Source organism: Bos taurus, chromosome 2 (assembly GCF_002263795.3).
Source record: "Bos taurus isolate L1 Dominette 01449 registration number 42190680 breed Hereford chromosome 2, ARS-UCD2.0, whole genome shotgun sequence".
In the NCBI taxonomy this organism is placed as follows: domain Eukaryota; kingdom Metazoa; phylum Chordata; class Mammalia; order Artiodactyla; family Bovidae; genus Bos; species Bos taurus.
Window position 1 is genome coordinate 23749814 of NC_037329.1, and position 24402 is coordinate 23774215.

General features: G+C 42.6%; 1 protein-coding gene across 3 annotated transcripts in view; it reads right to left on the reverse strand.

The window, feature by feature from the left end:
• The window catches only part of RAPGEF4 (Rap guanine nucleotide exchange factor 4), a 330219-nt gene that overhangs the window by 142132 nt on the left and 163685 nt on the right, over positions 1-24402 (reverse strand). For all 3 annotated transcript variants that reach the window (NM_001192902.1, XM_015474949.3, XM_010801907.4), the window contains 2 exons: positions 7627-7699; positions 3564-3583 (listed from right to left, as the gene is read on the reverse strand). In NM_001192902.1, the coding sequence (NP_001179831.1) occupies positions 3564-3583; positions 7627-7699 (93 nt within the window). The remainder of the gene's footprint in view (positions 1-3563; positions 3584-7626; positions 7700-24402) is intronic.

Below are 24402 nucleotides of genomic sequence, written 5' to 3' on the forward strand. Positions count from 1 at the left end.
TACTTGCTATTTATTCTTCTACTGCCCTCTCCTTAATGAGAATTTTCACAAAGCACATAAACTATGTCCTTACCATTTGCCATTTAAAAGCTTACGTCTTTATAATAATTTCCAAAAGTATTCTTCATATAAATAACCCATGATCTTTTTTTAAGTTTGGGAAGCTTAAGTAATCTACTTAAAAAGAGACCTACCAAATAGTTTTGCAAGACCCCCAGGCTTGCTTGTTATTAACTGCTGGCATCATTTCTTCCAGGCCTTGGGAAATCCTTGAGCTCTGAGTTGACAGTGCTTTGTATTGGGAAAGTATCCTTGCATACTTCACAAGAAGCTTGCTAATCACACTGTCAGTGCCTAAAACATGAAGATCTCAAATGATCCTTTTAGAAACAAGATGTTTGTAAATCAGAAAATGGGATTTTTTTCTTAATATCCTCCTGAGTCTATTTTCTGGTTCCTTCCATACTGAGGAAGAAATGTATAACTTTCTAAAATTACAAAACTCCTTAGCAGTTGCCTCTCAAAAGAATGGAGCACAATAAGCAACAAAGTCTATCTAAGCAGAAAATAGTATAGACAAGCTCATTTCTTCAAAGGGCAATCCTAACATTCAACTAGAAAGCTTTCTTTTCATTGTGGTTATTTTTATCTTCTGTGTTAAACATCGTCAGCCAGGTATGGCACTTACAGGTGACAGACAAAAAGAAAACTTAAACAGATCAAAGAGAAGAATCTATAAAACCAAAGGCCTCAAACAACTGCACCCACGCCAAAATAGTTTCCTTGCTTTATTAGTTCAATGGTCATTTTTCTAATACTGTTATTAATTGTTTTACAGGTTCCAGTATCTGGTGTGATCTAAAGCTGAATGATGTTCCTACTAATTATAGTAAGCAGTAAGCAAAGGAATCCAGCAAGTTAGCTGTCAGCCTATTTGTTTCTATGAAAAGTGCAACTTGTGAAAAGAAAGTTCTTTTTATGAAAGGTAAGCCTGGGTCTGAAAATAAAATACAGCTGGCAAGGCAGCTAAAAACACCACTTACTGATGTCTGATATTGGATTAAAAGTTAAACATGGTGATTAACAAAATCAAGAGCAGGAGCTAGAAAAGAGAATATATTCTTTATACGAAGAGTCTGTTTGGACCCTGAGAAAATAGCCTAAGTGCTTTTGTTTCAGTCCACAGGCATATTGTTGCTATTAGAGAAACATAAAGGGTCTATAATATTGCCCCACATGTAAAGAAGGTAAAGGATAAAAGAAATCATGCGAACACAACTTGTCTCTTTTAAAGGAAATAATTCAATTAACACCACTTTAAGGCTCTTAGGCTTCCTTTTATCTTTCTAGAGCTTCAACCCTACTCATGAATGTTTTTCATCTTATTTGCTTTATTTTGACTGATGGCATTGGAGAGCTTTCTGAATAACAAGCAGTGACATTCTATCCACTCTACTTACTGATAGAGAAAAGTATGCTTCCTTTTACTAGAGAATTTGACATAGAATGACCCAAACAAATACAAATAAGCATGTATGATGACTAGTTACTGGGCAGATAACCTGGCCAGCCCCTTAAATCTTTGAGGGCAAGATGCTGTTAAAATCCTTGTATCTGACTTTCTGTGAACTTCAAATTCTTCTTTCGTCATGAAGTGAGCTACGTGACAGCTGGTAGGCTCTCTACTTAGAACGCTGTGTCTGTTGATCCACTGCAGGGAGGTCCAACCTAAAGGTCACCGGGTGTCTAAGAGAGACCGAGCTTCCCTTTGAAGTTTAGAATATTTGAGACCTCCTAGGGGCTGGCCATTCTGGGTGTGCTCTCCACACCACTGAACGTTCCTTGATGGGGAGGCACCAGGCCCTTTTAGCATCTTTATTTAGCTCATGATCCACATATTATTTGTCACAGTGTGCTTTGGAATATCCATGTCCAAAATGATGCCAAGTTCGATCACTTTAGAGTCTAAAGGCTATTTTTTAGACTCTCCATGAACCTAGAGCTTTACTCAACACACAAAGATGTATTTTTAATACCAAAATATCATTACAAAGGTTTACTGAACAAAGGTATTTTAAGAAGGGGTAGGAGACATTTGTTTATATCAAAAATGTCCTCTGGACACTTGGTCCACATCAAAAGGTCCTTGAAATTTGGTTATATCCAAAAAAGCACATAAGCATATTTGGTCCATGACAAGTGATTATGGAAAGGACAAATAACAAAGTCTTTTTGGCATGGACCAAATGTCTCCATGGATGCTTTCAATAGGACCAAATGTCTTTCAAGGTTAAGGAGAGCCATAAGATGTAAAAGGATAATTACTTTATAAAAGGTAGGATATTTTTCAGAGGAGAAAAAATAGGTAGTAAATGATATAAGACTTGATAAAATAATTATTATAACAGTCTTCACATTTACTGAGCTCTACTGTATGAATCTCTATTCTTGCCACAGATCATATTTAATATTCATGATGGCCTCTTAAGATAGTTACAACCAACATCCACATTTTAAAGATGAGGCAAGGATACTTATAGAAGTCAAGAGGCTTGCACAAAGCCCCACAACTAGGAACTGAAGTCCTCTGCTGAACCCACCCAATGAGGATTTGATGTAACATTTGAAGTGATATTGCTAGGTCTTGAACCCAAGTTTGTGGTGGTACAGCAGTGGGTCAGAATTCCCCACCAGCCCTTTAAAACCAGCATTATGAAAACAGGAAGACCTAAAGAAAGCTAGAGTCAGACCTTTGAAAAGCAATACAGAAACAGTCTGAAATTACCACAGACACAGGACCAAAAGCAGGGAAAAAAATAGGAAAGGGTGATAGTTCTGTAACACTGCCACCGGCTACAGCAACTGAGGTACACAGGAAGTTGATACATCCCGGAGCCACCAAGCACCACTTGAGGTTAATCCTTACACACTTCCACATTAACCCTCCCATGCTGTTGTCTCAATTTAGATGCCAATTCATATTATTAATGTTATTATTTGCATGCAAAGACAACGCCACTATACCACTACCAGCCTTAGAAGGAGTACTTGGCACTGGTTCTTGGTAAAAGGTTTATCCTAAACCACCTAGGCTCTTACCTGTTTGCCCTAACCAATTAGATAATTCATTATTTTCAACTTCCAAAGAGAAACGTTAATGTATTTGGGTGCATTTATAAAATCAACTGGCCTCAAATTTCATATTTTATATTCCTATTAAGGAAAAACAGTTTATTTTCTATGTGCCATTAAACTAATGATTTGCTCTACTGCCATGTATGCATCAGGGGAGAAAGAAACACTTAGCAACGTCTCCCTCTAGGATAACCTTTCTTCGTACGATTTAATATCAAGGACATGTGACGACCATGTCAAAGCCATTGGCCTTCTCCCCTTCATATTTCACAGTGACTCACCCAAAGATGCCAGAATAAGATTAGAAAAATATTTATGACTCTGTTGAATATGGATAAAGAGCTCTCTTGTTGATAAAGTTACCACAATTATTTTTTTTACCTTATGACAGTTTTTAGAAATTAGGCAGAGAAAGAGTAGTTACTCACGTTCTCCTTGTCAGGAATCCCTAGAAAAGGAAAGAGAGAAAGAACATGAGTTAGAAGATCAGCTTGGAAAATGGAAATTAAATCCCTTGCTGAATCAAACCAAGTAAAAATTTGATGTTTTCAATTTGTCTTTCCATAAAAATGTACATACTGCTGCTTGGAAAAAAAGCAGCACCTACCAAAATCTGTAACATAAACAAATCAATGAATCAGAGCAGGGCTATGTGCCAGACAACAAAATATCACGCTTATTTTGCTTTTCTACCATATGCTTTACTCTCCTAGAGGTAAAAAGTCATCCTTGCTTATTTTATACCATGTGAGCAACTAATTCCTCTGTCTTGAGCACAAGAACACTCAGAATTTTAGAAAAACACATCACACTCTTAAGTTGCAATTGTTATATTTTTACAAGGCAAACCACCTCACACCATTCAGGGATCTGAACTTGGGGGCAAGTTGCACATAAAAACCACCAGCACACAATTTTTATCTTGGGCACAGCCAACTCTTGCTTCTTTCAAGTCAGGTGTGAGCACAGCAATGGCTATTTCCAGAGATGTCTCAGTCTTCTTAGCAAATAAGTTAATCATTCATCCATTCACTCATTTACAAACATTGGCTCAGATGGTGAAGAATCTGCCCGCAATGTGGGAGACCTGGGTTCGATCTCTGAGTTGGAAAGATCCCCTGCAGAAGGGAACAGCTACCCATTCCAGTATTCTGGCCTGGAGAATCCATGGACAGAGGAGCCTGGCGGGCTACAGTCCATGGGGTCACAAAGAGTCGGACAGAACTGAGCAACTAACACTCAATCACCCAATATTTTTAATAAGGAGCCACACAGCACTTAAAATATTGGCATTAAAAGCACCAAGCGCCCATCCTAATAGGCAGCAGTAAGCAGGAGAGGGAAGAAAGGAATAGATTACTAGGAAACACACCCTAATTAAACTTTGACCACCATAGTATCAGGACATTAAAGCTCTGACAGAAAACAAGCGGATGGAGAGGGTTGTTCTCTCAAGCAGAGAGTATTAATGAACATGTTTGCCATCACTTCCCAGATCTCTCAAAAACAGTAAGGGTATCCCAAGGTCAGCATTCAGAAATTCATCTTGAATCCATCTAGCCATTTATCCCTCCACCCATCCAACAACCACTTGAAAAGACTAGATTTGACAGAATGAGGAGATACAGGTTGTAACAGAATGAGGTTGTAACAGAAGCTTACTTTCTAGGAGGTTTAATAAGACAAATGCAGTTATACAAATCCTCATATTGGAGTGGATAGAAATTAGGGTATCTGAAGAGAAACAATATTGAAAAGGTGATCTCAGGACACGTAGGAACCTGAAAGTTGGGCTAAGGCATTAGCGGTCTTGGAATTTCACTTTCTATGACGGGCAGTGGACTATCATTAAAGGTTCAGAGCAACAGAGTGATATGAACAAGAAAAGGAAAGGAAGGGACTTTCAAAATTAAAAAACATTTAAGATACAGAAACTGGAGACAATGACATGGGTCCGTGATTGAAGTCCAAAGACATTCAGTTGAGGAAATTTGGACTTGGATTCGGTGGGGGCTGTTATTAAGGAAAATCATCCTAGCAATTGGGCGTGGTAATGGTGTGGTTTTTGCATGGAAAAGTCTACATTTTCAAAAACGTCTGCTGAAATGTATATATATGACTAGAAGAAGAAAATATGGCAAAATGATTATGTGAAAATACCTATCAAGTTAATAAAAATCACATTCAAGTATTAAATATTAATTAAATCAAAGCGATGAAAATACAGGTGTTAACTGTATCATCCTGTATGTTTGAAATTTGTCATAATAAAACGTAAATTGAAGAAGTTCTGTGTAAGTCAGGTGTAGGGTAAACCTTGGGTGAAATAATGAAGACTCACAGCCATTGAGCCATCTTTGCTCTCAGGTCAAGGGTGATGAGGCCCTCAGCCAGGCAGCTGCAGCAGGGAGAGAAAGCAAAGAGTATGAGCACCAGAGAGGAAGGAGCAAGGGACAGACCAGTGATTAACCTCAGTGGGTGGCGGTGAGAGAAGAGAGGGCTCCAAACAGTGGAGGCCTAGCACCTTGTACGGGAGGACAGTGAAGTTATGAATGGAAATAGGCTTTCAGCAGAAGGACGGTTTGTGGGAATCACCATGTGCTCCATTATCAACACTGTGAGTGCATGAGACCAGCAGGACTACCTGGTGGGAAGAAAACCAGCAGTCATTTGGAAAGTTAGGCTGCCTTTTGTAAGACTCAAATGGAGCTACTGGTTTCAGGAAGGATCTGTATCAGTTGCAAGAAAGGATGCAACGATCGAGCGGAGAGTATAGAGAAAAAAAAGAAAAACAGCCAAGGCTGGACTTGAGTAGTGACTGAATTTCCAGATGAGGGGAAGAAGTACCCATGAAAGGGACAAGAATACAAGTGGCCATGAGAAAACCAGGATAATTCAGTGGAGCATGGGACCCAAGGGAGAATGGAGACTGAACATGGAAACTCTTACTCAGTCAGAGAATGGAGAATAGTAATGACTGAGTCTGGTTATTGGTTGGTCACTGGAGAATTTAGATGGTTCGAGTTGGAAGTCAGACTTTGAAGGGTTAAAGATTCACTGGTGTTGAGAAAATAGTAGTTCACATCATTTGGGTTCTTATTATACGCCCAGTGCCCTTCTAAATGGAGATTTCGAGGTGGGGCGGTGTTAAAAATCTGCCTGCTGAAACAGGAGATGTGGGTTTGGTCCCTGGGTGAGGAAGATCCCCAGGAGGAGGAAAGAGCAACCCACTCCTGTATTCTTGCTGGGAAAATCCCACGGATAGAGGAGCCTGGTGGGCTACAAACCATGGGGTTGCAAAGACTTGGAGATGACTGAGCATACACGCATGCACCCTTCTAAACATTTGACACGTGCTCTTCTTTCAGTCTCCAAAACAATCCTATGAGGAAACTGAGGCGCAGAGACATTAAGTGCCTTGCCAGAAGCCACACAGCTAGGAAACAGCACAACTGGGATTTCCAACTTGGTTACTGATCATCCCTAGATCAGCCAGAAGAGAAAAATCAAGAACAGGAGAAGAAACTAAAAGAAAGATCCGTCCTCCAACATCCACCTCTCCAAGGACAGAAAAGAAACTGAGAAGGAGAATGCACAGGCTGCCCAGAAACATGAAACAGAGGGAAAGGGAGCTCACTTCAGATCCTGATCAAGCGAGAAGGGTCACCTGTGGAGAGCGATCTGTTTGAGTGAGAGTGGGAATTCAAGGAGGTATTCAAGAAGACATGAGGGTGACTCTGGCTCTGAGATGCTTGGAGTGGAAGCACTGCTTGATCCATCAGTGTGTCAGCATTGAAGTGCTACAGCATCAGAAACCCCAGGGCTTGCTGCGTTATCACACATACATGGACAAGAGCCAAGTCAAGGGACCCAGAGCCTCAACAAGCAACTCTCAGGGATAGTACTGAGTGCTAAAAAGGTGTTTCCAACATGCATGAACAGATAGACTCAGGACACAAAATTACTTTGAGTCTAGTGGGCACCCATTAGGAAAGAGTATCACAGAGAAAAACTTCCTTTCTTTTATGAGCAGCCAGAGACCGGTCTCCTACAAAAGGCTCGGAATTTGAAGAGAGCACGATTTAAGAAGAATAAAGAATGATTCGTGCTGCTTCTTTCCTTAAGAGCATCAAAATAAGCAAGAGGTGGAGCACTCAGGTGTCTACATGTGACTGAGATAAGCACAGTTCATGAATCCCATTTTAAAAGAACCTTCAAACCATACTTTAAGATGAAGGTCCTTTGAGAAAGCATGCTGAAGTTCCAACTAGCACCAGAGCATACCTCCCTCTATCAGCTAAGGCCACATAATTATATTGTAGGAACAATTTTTTAAAATAACCCAAGAATGGGCTGGAGGGTCTGTTTATCCATAAAAGAGTCTGGAGACTTATTCTGTCAAGCTGGTGTTGGACAGATTTTTCTTTGTCACATGAAAACACATACCGCATGACAAATTTTTAGATACAAGTGTTCACATTTTTCACTTACTGTCATTGTTAGAGCCCGTTTCCATAACACCATAAGGAGGAGCCAGAAGTCCTGCCATGTACTGTCGATATTTCTGAAAGACAAGATTGTAAACTCAGTGCACAGATATTTACTCACTTGGAGCATTCATGTGTTTACATGTTAAAAAGAAGAAAAGCTGGATGTCAGTAAGCATCTGAGTCTTGTATTTATAGAGCCATGAAGCGTGCTGTCTGGGCTCTGTGGCCTAAAATAAAAATGCTGTGTTCTAAAGAGGTCTTCCCGGATGAGACTGTAAGTGCCCCTGCCTCGGGAGGGGTTTCTACTGCAACCCACTCCTTCACGGTTTGTGATTGATTAACCAAACAGTGTGGGCTTTTGCCCTCCCCTCCACCTCCTGCCTGGCTTCTCATTCTCTCAAACATGTGCTCAGGTTTTTGTGGAGGAAAAAGACATTTGGTTTTTATAGATGCAGATACAAATAAAAGTGCCACCTTCCTAACAGGTGAATGGCACTCAATCGGCCGTCTTTCAAAGCAAAAAGAAATGCATCTCTGGAAAGTGTCTGATGTGAAAGAAGCTGATTCATTACTATTTGCCAGCTTCCTTTTACACTGTACACCTGCCCGTTATGTGACCTCCAAAGAACCTGTGGGATGTTGTCAAATAGAATAGTTTGGCTTCATTTAGAACTATTTAGATCCTTCTGAATTTTCTCCCTCTGACTTTTGGTCCAGACGTGCTTTAAAACCTGAGGCTCAGTGATACATATTAGCGCCGGGAGTCTGTGCTGTTTTGAAGGAATAAGGCTTGGTGAGCATACAGCAAGCAGATCAAGCTCCCAGTGAGACAGAAGTGACATTTATGAAGAATGGAATATGAGTGTGAGACATTCTCTCTTCTCAGGTAATAAATACAGCCTCCTCCCCTTGCAGAATGAAAGCTGGGCAATTTTATTTGTTGCGTGGTGTCATGTATATTTATGGTTTATAATTATGATGGCACATAAATGTTAAACAGCATCAAAAGAATCAACACTTCATAATGTGCTTGTGGGTTACACAAACGTCAGCAGAAAAGACTTCATCTGTAGCAATGGGCAGCTGGCAGCATGCAGTATTTGAGCAGCCATCTGGCCCATTTGGTAGATTTGAATGGTGTTTGTAATGTAACATTGATGAGCTCTCAAAAGAGCCTTCTTCTAGTCAAGATGTGACTAGCTTTTTTTTTTTTAATCCTTTTTTCTTCTCCTTCTGAGGCAACTATACTAACACCTGCATGCAGACATTCAAAATCATGATTTCTCTCTGCCTCTGAGTTAACTAATCACTCAAACATACCCATGGGACCAATCAATCACCCTGAATTCCTGACATTTCCCTTTGATAATTTCTTCGTTCTGCTTTTCCTTTTTCTTATGATACCATCTACTCTTCTTCCTCATGAGAAAGCACCGGGCAAAGCACACTTCTGTGCATAATATTATGCTGGACTCTGAAAAAACAGGCTCAGAGAGAGCAGATGGGGGCTAGGTTATGTTCAAAGAAGGTTCTATGACCCCGCACAGTCTTTTGAGGTATTCCTCTCACTGTTAGCAACTCCATTAACAGGCTCCTGAAAGAAATAATTCATGTTAAATTAAAGGAGCAATTTTGCTTGGCTTAGAAATGCTGTTTTGGATGCAGCGAATGCATTTGTCTTGGGCACCTCAAAATCAAGTTCCATGAACTCCACGGAAGCACATTCCTGACTCCTAAGTGAACAGGACTTTGCCTCCCTTCAGCTCCATAGCATGGGGTCTAGGGTTTGCTCATGGAGCGTGATACCAGAGCAGTCACTCCTGGGAAGGGAAGACAGAGCAGCCATTCAGGGAGCAGAGTACGGGCTGCGTTTCAGCATGTAGATGCACTGAGCACCCACTGTGCCCTCACTGTGCCCTCGACACTGGGCTCCCTGCAGAGAATGGGCAGGGCCCTTTGCACTTCGAAAGCATCAATCTCCTAAGGACAGCAGTACTGTTGTACTCAGTACAGGGTACTCTGTCTTGCACATAATAGAAAATTAATATATATCTGTTGGCTTTTGGAATGTGAATGGAAATTTTCATACATATATAAAAATAGAGTATCACACCACATACTTAACATACAGCCTCAATAACTGTTAACTCATGACTAATGTTATTTCATCTACAATCCGATCCACTTGCCCCTTCCAGAGTTATTTTGAAGCAATTCCAGATATCATATCATTTAATCCACATATATTTCAATAGAAATCTCTAAAAGGTAAGGATTCTTTTTTTCCCCCAAAACAAAACCATAATACCATTATCTCAACTAAGAAATGTAATATCTCCATAATATTCAGTCAGGTTCAAATGTCTAATTGCTTTATATATGTCATTGCTGAATTGAATTTATAAATAACTTATTAGATACATAGACGAATGGAACGGAAAAGACTGCCCCAAAATAAACCCAGGCCTACATACATGGCCACTTAATTTACAAAAAAGGAGCCAAGAATATACAGTGGGGAAAGGACAGACTCCTCAATAAATGTGAGGTGTTGGGCAAACTGGACAGCCACTTGCAAAAGAATGCTCAGTCGTGTCCGACTCTTTGCGACCCCATGAACAGCAGCACGCCAGGCCTCCCTGTCCATCACTAACTCCTGGAGTCCACCCAAACCTATCTCCATTGAGTTGGTGATGCCATCCAATCATCTCATCCTCTGTCGTCCCCTTCTCCTCCTGCCTTCAATCTTTCCCAGCATCAGGGTCTTTTCAAATGAGTCAGCTCTTCGCATCAGGTGGCCAAAGTATTGAAGTTTCACCTTCAGCATCAGTTCTACCAATGAATATTCAGGACTGATTTCCTTTAGCATGGACTGGTTGGATCTCCTTGCAGGCCAAGGGACTCTCAAGAGTCTTCTCCAACACCACAGTTCAAAAGCATCAATTCTTCGGCACTCAGCTTTCTTTGTAGTCCAACTCTCACATCCATACGTGACCAGTGGAAAAACCGTAGCCTTGTCTAGAAGGACCTTTGTTGACAAAGGAATGTCTCTGCTTTTCAGTATGCTGTCTAGGTTGGTCATAACTTTCCTTCCAAGGAGTAAGTATCTTTTAATTTCATGGCTGCAATCACCATCTACAGTGATTTTGGAGCCCAGAAAAATAAAGTCAGCTACTGTTTCCATTGTTTCCCCATCTATTTGTCATGAAGTGATGGGACCAGATGCCATAATCTTAGTTTTCTGAATGTTGAGCTTTAAGCCAACTTTTTCACTCTTTTCTTTCACTTTCATCAACTGGACCACAATCTTACACAAAAATTAACTCAAAGTGGATGAAAGTCTCAAAGACCTGAAGCCATAAAACCCCTGGAAGAAATCATAGGCTGTAGGCTCCTTGACATTGGTCTTGGCAACAGTTTTTTTTTTTTTTAAAAACACCAAATGCAAAGGCAACCAGACCAAAAATCAGTAAGTGGGACTACATTAAACTGAAAAGTATTTGCACAGCAAAGGAAACAATCAACAAACGAAAAGGCAAGGTATTAAATGGCAGAAAATATTTACAAATCATATATCTGATAAGGGGTTAATATCCAAAATAAATGAATATAAAAAATCCAAACTCATAGATACAGAGAATAGACTGGTGACTGCCAGAGGTGGAGGGTGAAGCATAGGTGAAATGGGGTTTAAAACCTATTTCTGCAGAACCCGGAGCTCCTAGAGGACCCTCAGGCAAGGTAACACATAAGCAGAGCCTTCAGCTCCTATGGCAACTTGAGTATCTTCACTTTTAGCCGATATAGAATTTAGAGTTCCAAGAGTAATTTCATTTGAAAGATGACTTTTGCTTCTGAAAACTAAAAGTCTACAAACAACAAGAGTAAATAATCTTTAAACTCCCAGCCAGAAAGATGCTATTCAGAGAAGGCATTTCTTCTTCCATGAAGAAATCAGCAAAGACCAAATTAGGATTTGCCTATGAAGTGCTGGGGGGGGGAGAGGAATAAATTGGGAGATTTGGGACTGACACATACGTACCACTATACATAAAATAGATCACTAATAAGGACTTACTGTAGAGCACAGGGAATGCTACTCAATACTCTGTAATGGGCTACATGGGATAAGAATTTTTAAAAGAGTGGATATATGTATACGTATAATGGATTCACTTTTCTGCACAGCATAAACTAATACAACATTGTAAATCAACTATACTCCAAATTTAAAAAAAGAAAAAAAAAGGGTTAGACATCTATGGTTGTAGACTGGCCAAATGACAAGTTACCAACAGAATCGGAAGAACTAAGAATTTAACTAAGATGCATCATAGTGCAATGCTGACCTTCTCCAAGTGAGGTGTACAAACCCCCAGTGTAGCACCCAGCAGGACAAGAGAAGGTGTGACAGGGGTTAACAGAAGCTCTCCCTAGAGCTTAAATTTTATTCTATGTCAAGTAGTTGAAAGGACTACTTTTATACTTTTATATTATGGAGCAGAAAACTAAATTTGCATACATTTTAAAGATTAAAGCATGCAACTTCAAAGAAATTTGAGCTTGCTGCTGGCTGCTTCTAGCTACAAAGGGTCTAGACCCCGGGCATTATGTATTGATTTCCTCTGCATTCAGAGAACTTCAGTGGAAAAACTCAAGTGCCTCTAATGTAATGGAAAGCATGCAGATGCTGGAATCACACAAGAGTGGAGGCAATTCTGATTCTGCCACATGCTACCTATGTGAACTTAAGTAAGTTACCTCAGTTTCCTGGGTAAGGAACTTGGGATAATATCATCTATCTTTCAGGGCCAGTGGGGGGATGAGAAAAAAACTCTAAAGAAGTGCCCAGCATATATTAGGGACTTACTAAATGATTGCTGATGATAATAAAAATAATAATGATAATGATGAGGAAGAGGAGAAGAAAAAACAACAATCAAGAATTGATCAAACAAATCCCAATATATTTGATGATATATCCCAGACAGAGTCTCCAGCTTTAGGGAAGAATACTCTGTGGGTGACTTCTTATTACTGAGGCCGCTGATACACACACAACATAAAGACCCACAATACATCCACTGACCTGTCTACTAAAAGGAGTTGTAAAAACAACATCTTAAAGAGTAGATGTTCTTAAGTCGTTTTACTATATACCGCCTATTTTCATTGGAGAAGACAATGGCACCCCACTCCAGTACTCTAGCCTGGAAAATCCATGGACGGAGGAGCCTGGTAGGCTGCAGTCCATGGGGTTACTAAGAGTCAGACACGACTGAGCGACTTCACTTTCACTTTTTACTTTCACGCATTGGAGAAGGAAATGGCAACCCACTCCAGTGTTCTTGCCTGGAGAATCCCAGGGACAGAGGAACCTAATGGGCTGCTGTCTATGGGGTCGCACAGAGTCGGACACGACTGAAATGACTTAGCAGCAGCAGCAGCCTGTTTTCATACCCACATGGTAAATTAGTCCCAGGAGAAAGGAAGAGCACAAGAGAGTAAACCCAGAAATAACTGAACAAAAATCAGTGAAACCTTATAGCCATCAGAACAGTTTTTGGTTTACCAAATCTTTAAAAAAAATTCTCTAAATTACAATTGGCCAGTTTATAAGGCAAAGTCAGTGCATGGAAGAAGTTCTCAGGCTAGAGAGGCTAGAAGGCTGTCCTAGATGGAGGGGAGAGATGTGCCACTGGCTATCTTAATGTTTTCTGAGAAAGCTGAGAAAAGACAAAGTATGACAGTCTTAGGAAAGTTAAAACCTGGTCCATGTCTCAGCTCCTTCACTATCCCGTCAAGGCCACTGAGCTACGCTGGCTGGAAGGCTGTCAGAGCAGCCACCAGGCCAAGGGCGGCTGGGGGTCACCCAACTCTGCTCCAGAGTCTGGAGCCCCAGCCTGGGCTGCTCCATCCCCAAACAGGGAACACTTCTCCACACAGTGGCTCCACATGGCCCAGCTGTAGCCCAGCAGCCAGATACAAAAGTCGGGCGGCATGTGCTGGAGGAGCAGGCATAGTAGAGACACGTCACATTCTAAAGGCCAGTCTCAATTTGCCAAGCAGGGGATCTCCCTGGAGATCAGTGGTTAAGACTTCACCTTCCAATGCAAGGGGTGCAGGTTGCAACCCAGGTCAGGGAGTTAAGATCCTACAGGCCTTGTGGCCAAAAGAAAAAAAACATAAAACAGAAGCAATATTGTCACAAATTCTATAAAGCCTTTAAAAATGGTTCATGTTAAAAAAAAAAAAAAACAACTTAAAAATTTGCCAAACCGGACTCACAGAGAATAAAGGAAGGCAGGCAGCTTGAACCCTGGCTGAATCCTCTGTGACAAGAGAAGAAGGTATCCCTGTAGGGCAGAACTCCCCACCCTGGAGGTCGAGACCTTCCTAACACACTGAGGCCTTTCCTAGATGTTCTCTGAGCTGCTGCCCGCTGCCAAGGCATCTAGGCTGCCGGTGTGCCACGGTCACCACATTCCCAGCAGCCAGGCAGAGACCTCGGCTTCCAATACAGGCCTTCCCAGCAACTGTCCCCTTTCACCACCAACTCCATCTACCTAGGAGATCATCAAGTTGTAGGAAAAGCATAAATACCGTCCATAGGTTGGGATATCAGCACTAGAAAAACATAACAAACAGGAAGTCATGAGGACTATGGACAGGCCCGGCTATAAACACCTGAGGGTAGGAGGGATTCGCGTGTGCTCAGAACAGGGACACGCTCCTGACAGCCCGTGGTGGGCAGTGTCCAGGGTTGGGGAAGAATAGAGGGCACTGCATCGGTGGTGTGGGGATATGTCCTGCCATCATGTACCAGTCATTACATCTGTACTAGGTTCCCCCAAAGTATTAAGGCTGAGTTCATGAAATGTAATGACAAACAGGTCACCTGGACTTTCTCTGAAAACGCCCTGAGTATGTGGTAGAATAACTTGGAACAGGGATATAAAATTTAGGCTCCCCCCTTTTTGTCTGTTTCTTGGCAATGATTATTTCTTTACAACTTCCATATGCTATGTAAGATATGGTGGGGAAATGGACATAGCACACTGCTCTAAAGTCCCAGAGTCTGGAGAATTTTTAAATGTGTGAAGCACAGATGAGAGGGGGGAAACAGAAAGCGGTTGTAAAGGGAAATCTCCCAGGAGAATTCCCCGTTTACCCTTTTAGAGCCGTATGGACTGCTGCTCTCACAGCAGGTCACTGGCTGGACCAGGTCACCTCTTATGCCAACTTCTTTTGTTTCCTTGTTTCTTGATTTCTATGGCATTGACCTCACAGGGCACAAAGAACTTTCATCGCCTCTTCTTCAATGATGTTTAATTCATCCTTTGGCTCTAGTACACCTATTTCTAAACGGAGGCAAAATTCTGCTTGCCAACTCATGGCCATTTTAAATTCATAAGCAGCCTGCAAGAGCTATAGTTTGGAGGTGATAATGACAACAATAGCTCTAATGGAGGAAGTTTTCCAAACCTGAATCACTTAGGAATCCTAGAGTAAAGCCTGAGTAAGATGACACTGCAAGTGAGCAAATACAGTCTCCCTCCAAAATCTGTTTGAAATTCTCTCTCCTACTGGCCTGTGAAGGTGCAGAGATCCCAACCAAAAGGTGGAGGGACCCTCAAGTACTCTCAGGTGAGATCAGGGCTGCAAAGAATACAGTTAGGCAGCCCTCGCTCAATCACAGAGATGAAGTCAGATTAGCCCTGAAGGAAAGGAAGGGAAAATGCATTCACTTAGTCAAGGGGACAAGAGAGGCACAGTGGGGTCCTCATAGAGGGGTCCTCATGGGCTTTGCATCTAGTGAGGGGACAGCCATTCTCATCTGATCATACAGTCATCTCAGTGCAGGAGCTAGAAGGAAAAAAATACACTGAAAATGTGGCTGGGTGGTGGAGCGTGGGGCAAGTTCAGACATGGGGCTCCGGGCAAGGACATGGAATATGAGACTGAGGAGGCTTGGAGGTCAGAACCAGGGGGCCTTCCAGGTAGAGGGAACAGGGGTGCTGCGGAGACAGAGAAGTGTGTCTGGCAAGAGAGGGGAAGTCGCTGTGGATAGAGCAGTGCTCGGGCCAAACGGCGAGGCTGGGAGGCCATGATGGAGGTTTGGAACATTATCCTCGTACAACTGGAAGCAGTTTAAGTGGAGAAGTGACAAGGGCAGGTATGTGTTTTTAAAAGATCATTCTGGCTGCTGTGTGGAGAACGGTTTTGATGGGAAAACAAGAAAGGCATTAAGCCCTTAAAGGGAGGACAGGCCTGTATATGGCCCCTCAAAGGGGCCTGAGTCTGGGGGAAAAGGAAGACAGAGGAACGTGGACAGAGGGTGGTAAAGACGCTTTGTTCCTCAAGGCCAAACAATCTCCAACCACTTAGACTTACTGATAATAAAGACTCAGATTTCTTGTTGAGGCATGCTCAACACACGTGCACTTTTAATATGACTAAAAGATTGGGGGATTTCAGGGGGCTCACTGGAATGATTATATTAATAATTCTAAGTTAGTGCACACCCTGCATCTTTGAGTATGATTTAGTTAGCCATGTGATTCAGTTAGCCACTCAACTTTGAGTTAGCCATGAGCTTCTCTTAGAAACATTCAAACTGAGATGCAGATACACACAGTAGGTCAATACTACTTAATTTAGTCATAAAATAATGGCTCTGGAGCTGTTACTGCTGCTGCTACTGCTAAGTCGCTTCAGTCGTGTCCGACTCTGTGCGACCCCATAAACGGCACCCCACTAGACTCCTTTGTCCCTGGGATTCTCCAGGCAAGAACACTGGAGTGGGTTGCCATTTCTTTCTCCAATGCATGAAAGTGGAAAGTGAAAGTGAAGTCGCTCAGTCGTGCCCGACTCTTAGCAACCCCATGGACCACAGCCTACCAGGGCTCCTCCGTCCATGGGATTTTCCAGGCGAGAGTACTGGACTGGGGTGCCATTGCCTTCTCTGCTGGAGCTGTTACTGCACAGGAAATCCTCCTCACCTCTCTTTTTGCTAAGCCCGAACTTACCACAGTCCATCTACTGTATAAATGAGATTATGAGCACTGTCTCTACATAGCTGCTGCCTCCTTGTTTATAGAAAAACCTACTGATTGACATTTTATTTAACCATATTTGTCTTCAAAGTGATGGATATATAGTCATTCTTAATTAAAATGATCAAGCCCAGTGCTTATGAAACTAACAAGAATATTGTAAAACATATCATGGGAACAGGCAAATTTCCTGTTTAAGTAAGTGTTTAATGTTGACACAGAATTAGGATGCATCAGTAATTTAAAAACCTAAAATAAAGGATCATTTCACAGAAAGTAATAGCCTGAGACTGTCATAAGAACACAGAAGAAGCTACCAACATTTTGGTTTGCTTTCTTGCTCTACAATGTACTTTATAAAGGGCAGCAGGCAGAGCAGGAGGCGGATGGTGAGGAGTGATTCAGAAGGTGCTATGGTCTGGATGCGTCCCCTCAAATTCATATGTTGAAATTCTAACACCCAACGTAATGCTGTTAGGAGGTAGGACCTGTGGGAGGTGTTTAAGTGTGAGAATGAAGGATCAGCGCTCTTCTGAGAGCTCCCTAGCCCCTCCCGCCAGATGGGGACACAAGGAGGAGTGTGCATCCCGAGAGGGCCCTCAGCAGAGGGCTGGCACCCTGACCTCAGACTGCCAGCCTCCACAACTGGGAAGAATAATTTTCTGTTGTTTAAAAGCCACCCCGTCTGTGCCATTTTGCTATTGCAGCCCGAACAGACTAAGACAGTGGGGTAGGAGGACTTTTCCTGGCCCAAACAGATACCTAACTTCCCAATTGAGCGGCACTTCTTTAGTTTTTGACTTTGTCCCTCAAAACTTGAAACCACTGGGTCACAGGTACTATGCATTTCTGTGCTTATTTCCTCTTGAAGCATCCACCAGCTTCCCAGCTGTCCTATCTCCTTAATCCCAATCCTACCCTGAAAGCCCAGGGGGCATACAGGATTCCAGCTTTTGCCGCATTCACGAATGGACAACAGCAGTGCCTTTTTCCTCTTTCGGATGTTGACGGAGCTCCACAGCCTGGAGTCGGCCACTTCCCAGCTTCACATACGCTAGACCTTCGGAGCCTTTGTATTTGAACTTACTCCTAACTCCTGCAACGTTCTGCTCACACGGTGCCTTACTTTCTCCATCTCCCTTCACAGGTAACATTTCTATTCTGCTCCAAGTTGTAGTACACAACCTTGAGACATCCTTGTTAATCCAACACACTCTGACTGCCTATATCTGGGGAATCATGGTAATACAGCCCTGGTAGTTCTGGAAGCTTCTGTCTCTTATGGAATACTGTACCCCTCGAATCCCTTGAGTGGTTCCTAGTTCCTGTCATCTCTCCATGTTAGATCGTCCTGAACTTTTTGCTTTTAAAGAAGGGACAGGAGAAGCATGAAGATCAGTTGATGCTGATAAAACAAGACCTAAACTCAACTCATCAAAAATCTCTAAATACTAATCAATTTTGTTATTTAAAAGAACATACAGTGGGATAGAGCAGCCAGTCTGCTCTACCAGAATTAGCACCAAAATGCACTCGTTAGTGAAAATTTAGTTTTAAGAGACCCATGTATGAATCTAGCTGGAAAAAACTGGCAGCCATATATAAATAGATGATGGTAGAAAATGATTCATTTTATATATCCAACATTTTTTTTTTCATATTTCTGCCTATTGCTGTTGCTTTCTAAACCACATTTTTAAATAAGTTTGCCTTTTGATTTCGTTCTAACTACCATCTCTATCTCCCACTCTTCCTCTCTAGTATAAAAATTGTTATTACTATAAAATTTACAAAGTGAAGTGAAGTGAAGTGAAGTCACTCAGTCGTGTCCGACTCTTTACGACCCCATGGGCTGTAGCCCATCAGGCTCCTCCGTCCATGGGATTCTCCAGGCAAGAACACTGGAGTGGGTTGCCATTTCCCTCTCCAGGGGATCTGCCCGACCCAGGGATCAAACCCAGGTCTCCCACATTTTGGGCAGACGCTTTAACCTCTGAGCCACCAGGGAAGCCCGTGCTAAAAAATTTAAACTACATAGTTTGTAAAATGAAAAAAACGATTCTCCCCTTTCACTCCCCTCCACCTACAGACCTACCCAGCTGCTGCTGCTGCTAAGTCGCTTCAGTCGTGCCCGACTCTGTGCCACCCCATAGACGGCAGCCCACCAGGCTCCCCTGTCCCTGGGATTCTCCAGGCAAGAATGCTGGAGTGGGTTGCCATTTCCTTCTCCAATGCATGAAAGTGAGAAGTGAAAGTGAAGTCGCTCAGTCGTGTCCCACTCTTCGCGATCCCATGGACTGCAGCCTACCAGGCTCCTCCGTCCATGGGATTTTCCAGGCAAGAGTACTGGAGTAGGGTGCCATTGCCTTCTCCGACCTACCCCGCTACCGCTGAGTTAACCACTGCTGACACTCACTTCTTCTGTGGATCATATGGTACATTACAGTTAGTCCTTTTTTTCCCTCTCCAATACTATATTTTGGATAGCTTTTGCTATCAGAACACATTTTACTATTATTGCTTTCTTGTTAGACACCTTATTTTTTTTGGCTACACTCCCATTTAGCCCAATTGGGGGAAATCTGGAAAATAAATTGAGTCTGCATTGGCAACAGATCTTCTCTGAGCTTCAGGCAAAAAGATAAAGATCATATACACAGATCTTATCACATGGTGATTTCAGTTGTATTCTTGACAATGAGATAGAACTGTAAAAATTTAATTCCAAGGCCAACAAATATGCAAGCATATCACTCAGAAAATGTCTTTGATCTTTCTGATGGCTTTATCTAATTGGTGTCATTATGTTGTAACTCCATTGACTGCCAACTGCATTTTTTTGTAAATTTGGCAAAGGCTTCCCATGTCATACATTTGAAGAAAAAACATTGCCTGTGCTCTCTCCCCCAAGACTGTCAGAAGAAAAAAAGAAATTTAATTAAATTTCAATCTCTGACAGTTTAAAATAATAGAACAGAAATTATAAAACATTATGGATGGTGGCTGAATATTATTAGTGTTAAAAGGAACCAGATTTACTGATTTTGATAACAGTGTTATGGGTTATATAAGAAAATGTCCTTGTTCTACTGGAACATACCCTGAAATATTTAGGAATAAAGGGAGTACAATGTCTCAACTTACAAATGATTCAGAAAAAAGTAAAGAGGCAAAGAATGATAAAGCAAATGGGGCAAAATGTAAATAATTGGCAGAATTGAAACAAAAGGCTTAGGGGAATACTTCATATTATTCTGAGTATATTTAAAATAATAATAAAATTAAAAGTTTCCAAGAAATGACAAGAAATCAGAGTTGAAACTCTAGATGATTACTCTCAGGGCATTTGGGGGCATCCCTGGTGACTCAGATGGTAAAGAATCTGCCTGCAATGCGGGAGACCTGGGTTCGACCCCTGGGTCTGGAAGATCTCCTGGAGCAGGGAATGGCTACCCACTCCACTGTTCTTGTCTGGAGAATGCCATGGACAGAGGAATCTGCCGGGCTACAGTCCCTGGGGCCACAGAGTCGGACACTCCCGAGCGGACACACTTGGTGCCTTTATTCTGTCAACATCAGCCTCCCCCAACTCAGCTCAGTTACAGGCTCCGCCCCCAGTTTGTAGGTCCAGCGGCCTCTGCCTCTCCCGCGGATGGTTACTGAAGCGGAAGCCCTGTCCCTACCAGCTGGGAAATTCGGGGCGGCCCCTGGGTGTCTAGGTATGTAGCCTGTGGGGCGGAGGGGTGAGGAGGTGGAAAGGGCTACAGAGTCACAGCCTCCCCAGAATCCCACCGGGTGTGCTTGGTCCCGTTGCTGGGCTTTGACCCTGACTTCGTACGTGTTCACTCCTTCGCTGGGACTCAAGTCCGCCCCTCGGTGAAGTCCGCAGCCTGCTTGTCCTCGCCTGCCCCTTCCCTGGAAGGTATTTCTTGTCCCTTGTATCTCTAATTCTAGGCTGGAATACTGCCCAACCTTGACCGACGACCCTAAACTGCAATGCAATCACTTGGCCCAGTTTTCGTTTGTTCTTCCTCTGCTGGCAAACTTTCCTCTAGGCCCCAGCCACCAGACTCAATGCCATCCTGGATCAAGGGGGTCTTTTCTGGGCTCTTCGAGTAGTCATTTTGATTGCTGGCCACAGCCCTCAGGGGTCAGCCTTCCAGCTTCTGTGCCCAGGTTTTCCGGGAAGTGCCTTCTGTTTCCTTGTATTCTCCACTCCGGGCTGTCTTGGGGCCTGAGGACACCAGCTGTTCCCTCTCCAGTGCAGGCAGAGCTGAGGAGTCCAGCTGTCCCACACAGAGTAACCTCTGATCACACACAAACACAGGCTGATTTCTGCTGCAATCTAGAAACTCAACTTCAAATGTCAACTCTCAGAAAATAGCTACACTGGACTTCCCTATAAATTCTCTCTCTAGCACTGCAAGGAAAGAAACCACCTTTCCACCAATCAACACAAAATCTAAACAATGATACAAGCGTGCTGTGCTTATGAAAACCCAAAGTATAAAACACGAATTTGTGTTTTCCAACACTTGTAACATGTAAATATTCTTGATTTTATTACAGGTTTAAATAAAATTCTTGATGATTTAACAATATCATATTTTGCCCCAATCTATATGGGGTTTCCCTGGTGGCTCAGATAAGTAAAGAATCTTCCTGTAATGTGGGAGACCTGGGTTCGATCCCTGGGTCAGGAATATCCCCTGGAGGGGAGCATGGCAATCCACTCCACTATTCTTGCTTGGAGAATCCCCATGGACAGAGGAGCCTGGTGGGCTACAGTCCATGGTGTCGCAAAGAGTCAGGCACGACTGAGCCACTAAGCACAGCACATACGGACATGGTTTTTGGCTCAAACAGTAAAGACTCTGCATGCAATGCAGGAAACCCCAGGTCTGATTCCTGGGTCAGGTAGATCCCTTGGAGAAGGGAATGTCTACCCACTCCAGTATTCTTGCCTGGAGAATTCCATGGACAGAGGAGTCTGGCAGGCTACAGTCAATGGGGCTACAAAGAGTCAGACATGACTGAGTAACTAATAACTTTCACACTACTTTCATTGAATACACTGAGGTATATTTAGGCTGGGAGAAAAAAACTAAAGCACATTGCATCAGAGATGTAGAACGATTTGGAAAGAAAACCTTCAGGGGGTAGAGGGGCACCTTATTAAATATTCCTTATACGCCTCACTGGGAGAGGAGATACTGCCAACTACATTTCCACACAGCACACAGCTGATGTGGACAAAAAAGGATTCTTCCTGTAGTGAAAATGTCAAGCTGAAAATGGCACCTTTAAGGAGAGATGTGGGGACAGCCCATGAGGAGGGCACTCAAGTGAGGGACCTTGAATCTGGACCCCGGGACCCATAAAGAGTCTTGTCTGAACCTTCTCTGCCCACCCTCAACCCCCTACCAAATGACGACATTCTGGTTCATCTTTGCTCTTTCCTCCAAGCAGAGATGGGTCAGTCCAGCCTGTCTACATCCCAAAGAGCTGGGACTCCTGCCCAAGTGCCTCTTCATTGCACATATGGGTGTAGGGAGCCCGTCAAAGGGAAGGAAATTAATCTAAAAGAAAATGCTGACTGGAGGGGGCCTGTCCAAATGGGCCCACAGAGCGATGGGGGCCTGGAGAAAGGTATGGAGTTGTGGGGGAGGGTGGAGAGAAGAAAGCACCAACAGAGTGACTCAGAGCCAGGTGATGGGGAGTGTGTGTGGGGGAGTGCTGGGTGGCTGGTGGGGTGCACTCAGAGGTACAGGACTTGGCAACCATGCTGGATTTCCTGGCTTTTCTACGCTGACCCCAGCTCCTCCCTTCTCAAGTGTGGCCCTCCTTGCCATCTGGTTATCTATGGTGATCTCCACCTCCCTTTCAGATCCTTGTCATGATCTTGTTTTGACAATATTCCATCCTGATGTTTGACCTCTAAACCCCCAATCTCCTATATGGAAATCCTCTTGGTACCTACATCCCTATTCTCAGCTTGGATCCACCTCTGGCCACTGGTTCTCCTGCTATCCCCATCCCACACCAGACTCCACACAGTTGGGCTCAGGTTGCTCCAATGCCCAGCTTCCAGCCTGCAGGCCCACTCCTCTGATGCTGCCAAATAACATGGTTCCTCTGAACATCTCAGCCCCAAACTTGTCACGCTGCCATTTATGCTTCTCAGCTGCAGTTGACAAGAGAGTTCTCTGCACACTGTAAAGTGCCATACAGATGCTATTTCTGAGTATTAAATACAGTTGCTATGCCATGAAGCTAAGATACAAACTGGAGAAGGCAAATCCAAAGATGAGAATTTCTATTTAAAAGCATCCTAGAGAATGTCCACCTTCATTTCATTAGTTTACCCAAAGCTGAGTCTGCAGAGAACACTAACTGCGGTGTGGTTTGTCTTTTTGGGGTGACAAAAATGTTCTAAAATTGATTGTGGTAATGGTAGTACAACATACTAAAAGCTATTGAGTCGTACACTGTAAGTGGACAAATGGTATGTCTGTGTATTGTGTCACATTAATGCTGCTTAAAAGAAAGAAAACCCTAAATGGTCTACAGGATGTGACCCTAACTTACCCACTATATCCACCTGGCTGTCGGAGGGAGGGATCAGACAAAGATGTCATTTTCCAGAAATCCTGGGTGGGCTCTGCTGAAGCATATACCCTGATTTTACCTGCATGAAGCCCCAGGCTGACCGTCCCTCCTGCAGGCAGCTCCCCACGCAGGAACACTGCACACCAAGAGGATTGGCATGTGTAGGTTTCTTGATGCCTATAGCATGCAGAGCTACGCCCACTTTTTTCAGCATTTGATTTTTCCAAACAAAAGGAGAAACCAAGCACATAAAACCCAACAGTGAATTGATGAGCAACTTTGCATATATATAGAATTTCCAGGCAATAAAGCATGCTCTCCAACAAGCTTGTCTTTGTTTAGAGGAAAATTATGCTTTGCTTTCACACAATGCCCTCTGCCAAGCCCGGTGTGCCCTCCTAATTTAAATCAGTCTTTCAATTGTATGATCGTTCCAAAAGAAACTAATTTTCACTACACTCATTCAGGGAACTTAACCAAAACTTGCATTTTTGTTGGGGGAGGTGGCAAACCCACACAGTGAGGTTTTCTGCTTTGCCACAGTTTTAAGATTAATCATTTTCTGAATATCTATAAATATTATTTTGATTATGTGAATGGCTTTAAATAGCTGTTTATGAAAAACTCACAATACTGTAAGTCTGCAAAGAAATAAGCCTAATATAAAATGTGAGCAAGAGAATGATACCCAAATTGCACAATTATATTCTAATTTGTAGATTATAATTCAGTGTGCCGTAATAATTTATCCTGAAAATTATGTTATCTCAAAAAGAAAGATTAAAAAACTGATGAAGATAACTTTTCTCACAAATCCTAAAACACTTCATTCCCTGGGTAATTTCATTCTGTCCTGCCTCAATAAGGACATTTCAAATCAAAGACCTCAGACGGAAGGTTAATAAATCTTGACGGCTTCAATAGGCTGTTTTCTTATTGTATGTTAAATTCTGTGTGAAGTTCAGCAGTTCATATAATCTGGCATGAAATGGAGGGTTTTAAAAAAAAAGTTTAGAACTTGGCTATTCAAAAAATGTTTTAATGGTATCTATTCCTCACTACTGGGATATTTCCAAGAAAGGGCTCCATTTCACTATAATTTTTTCTAAACA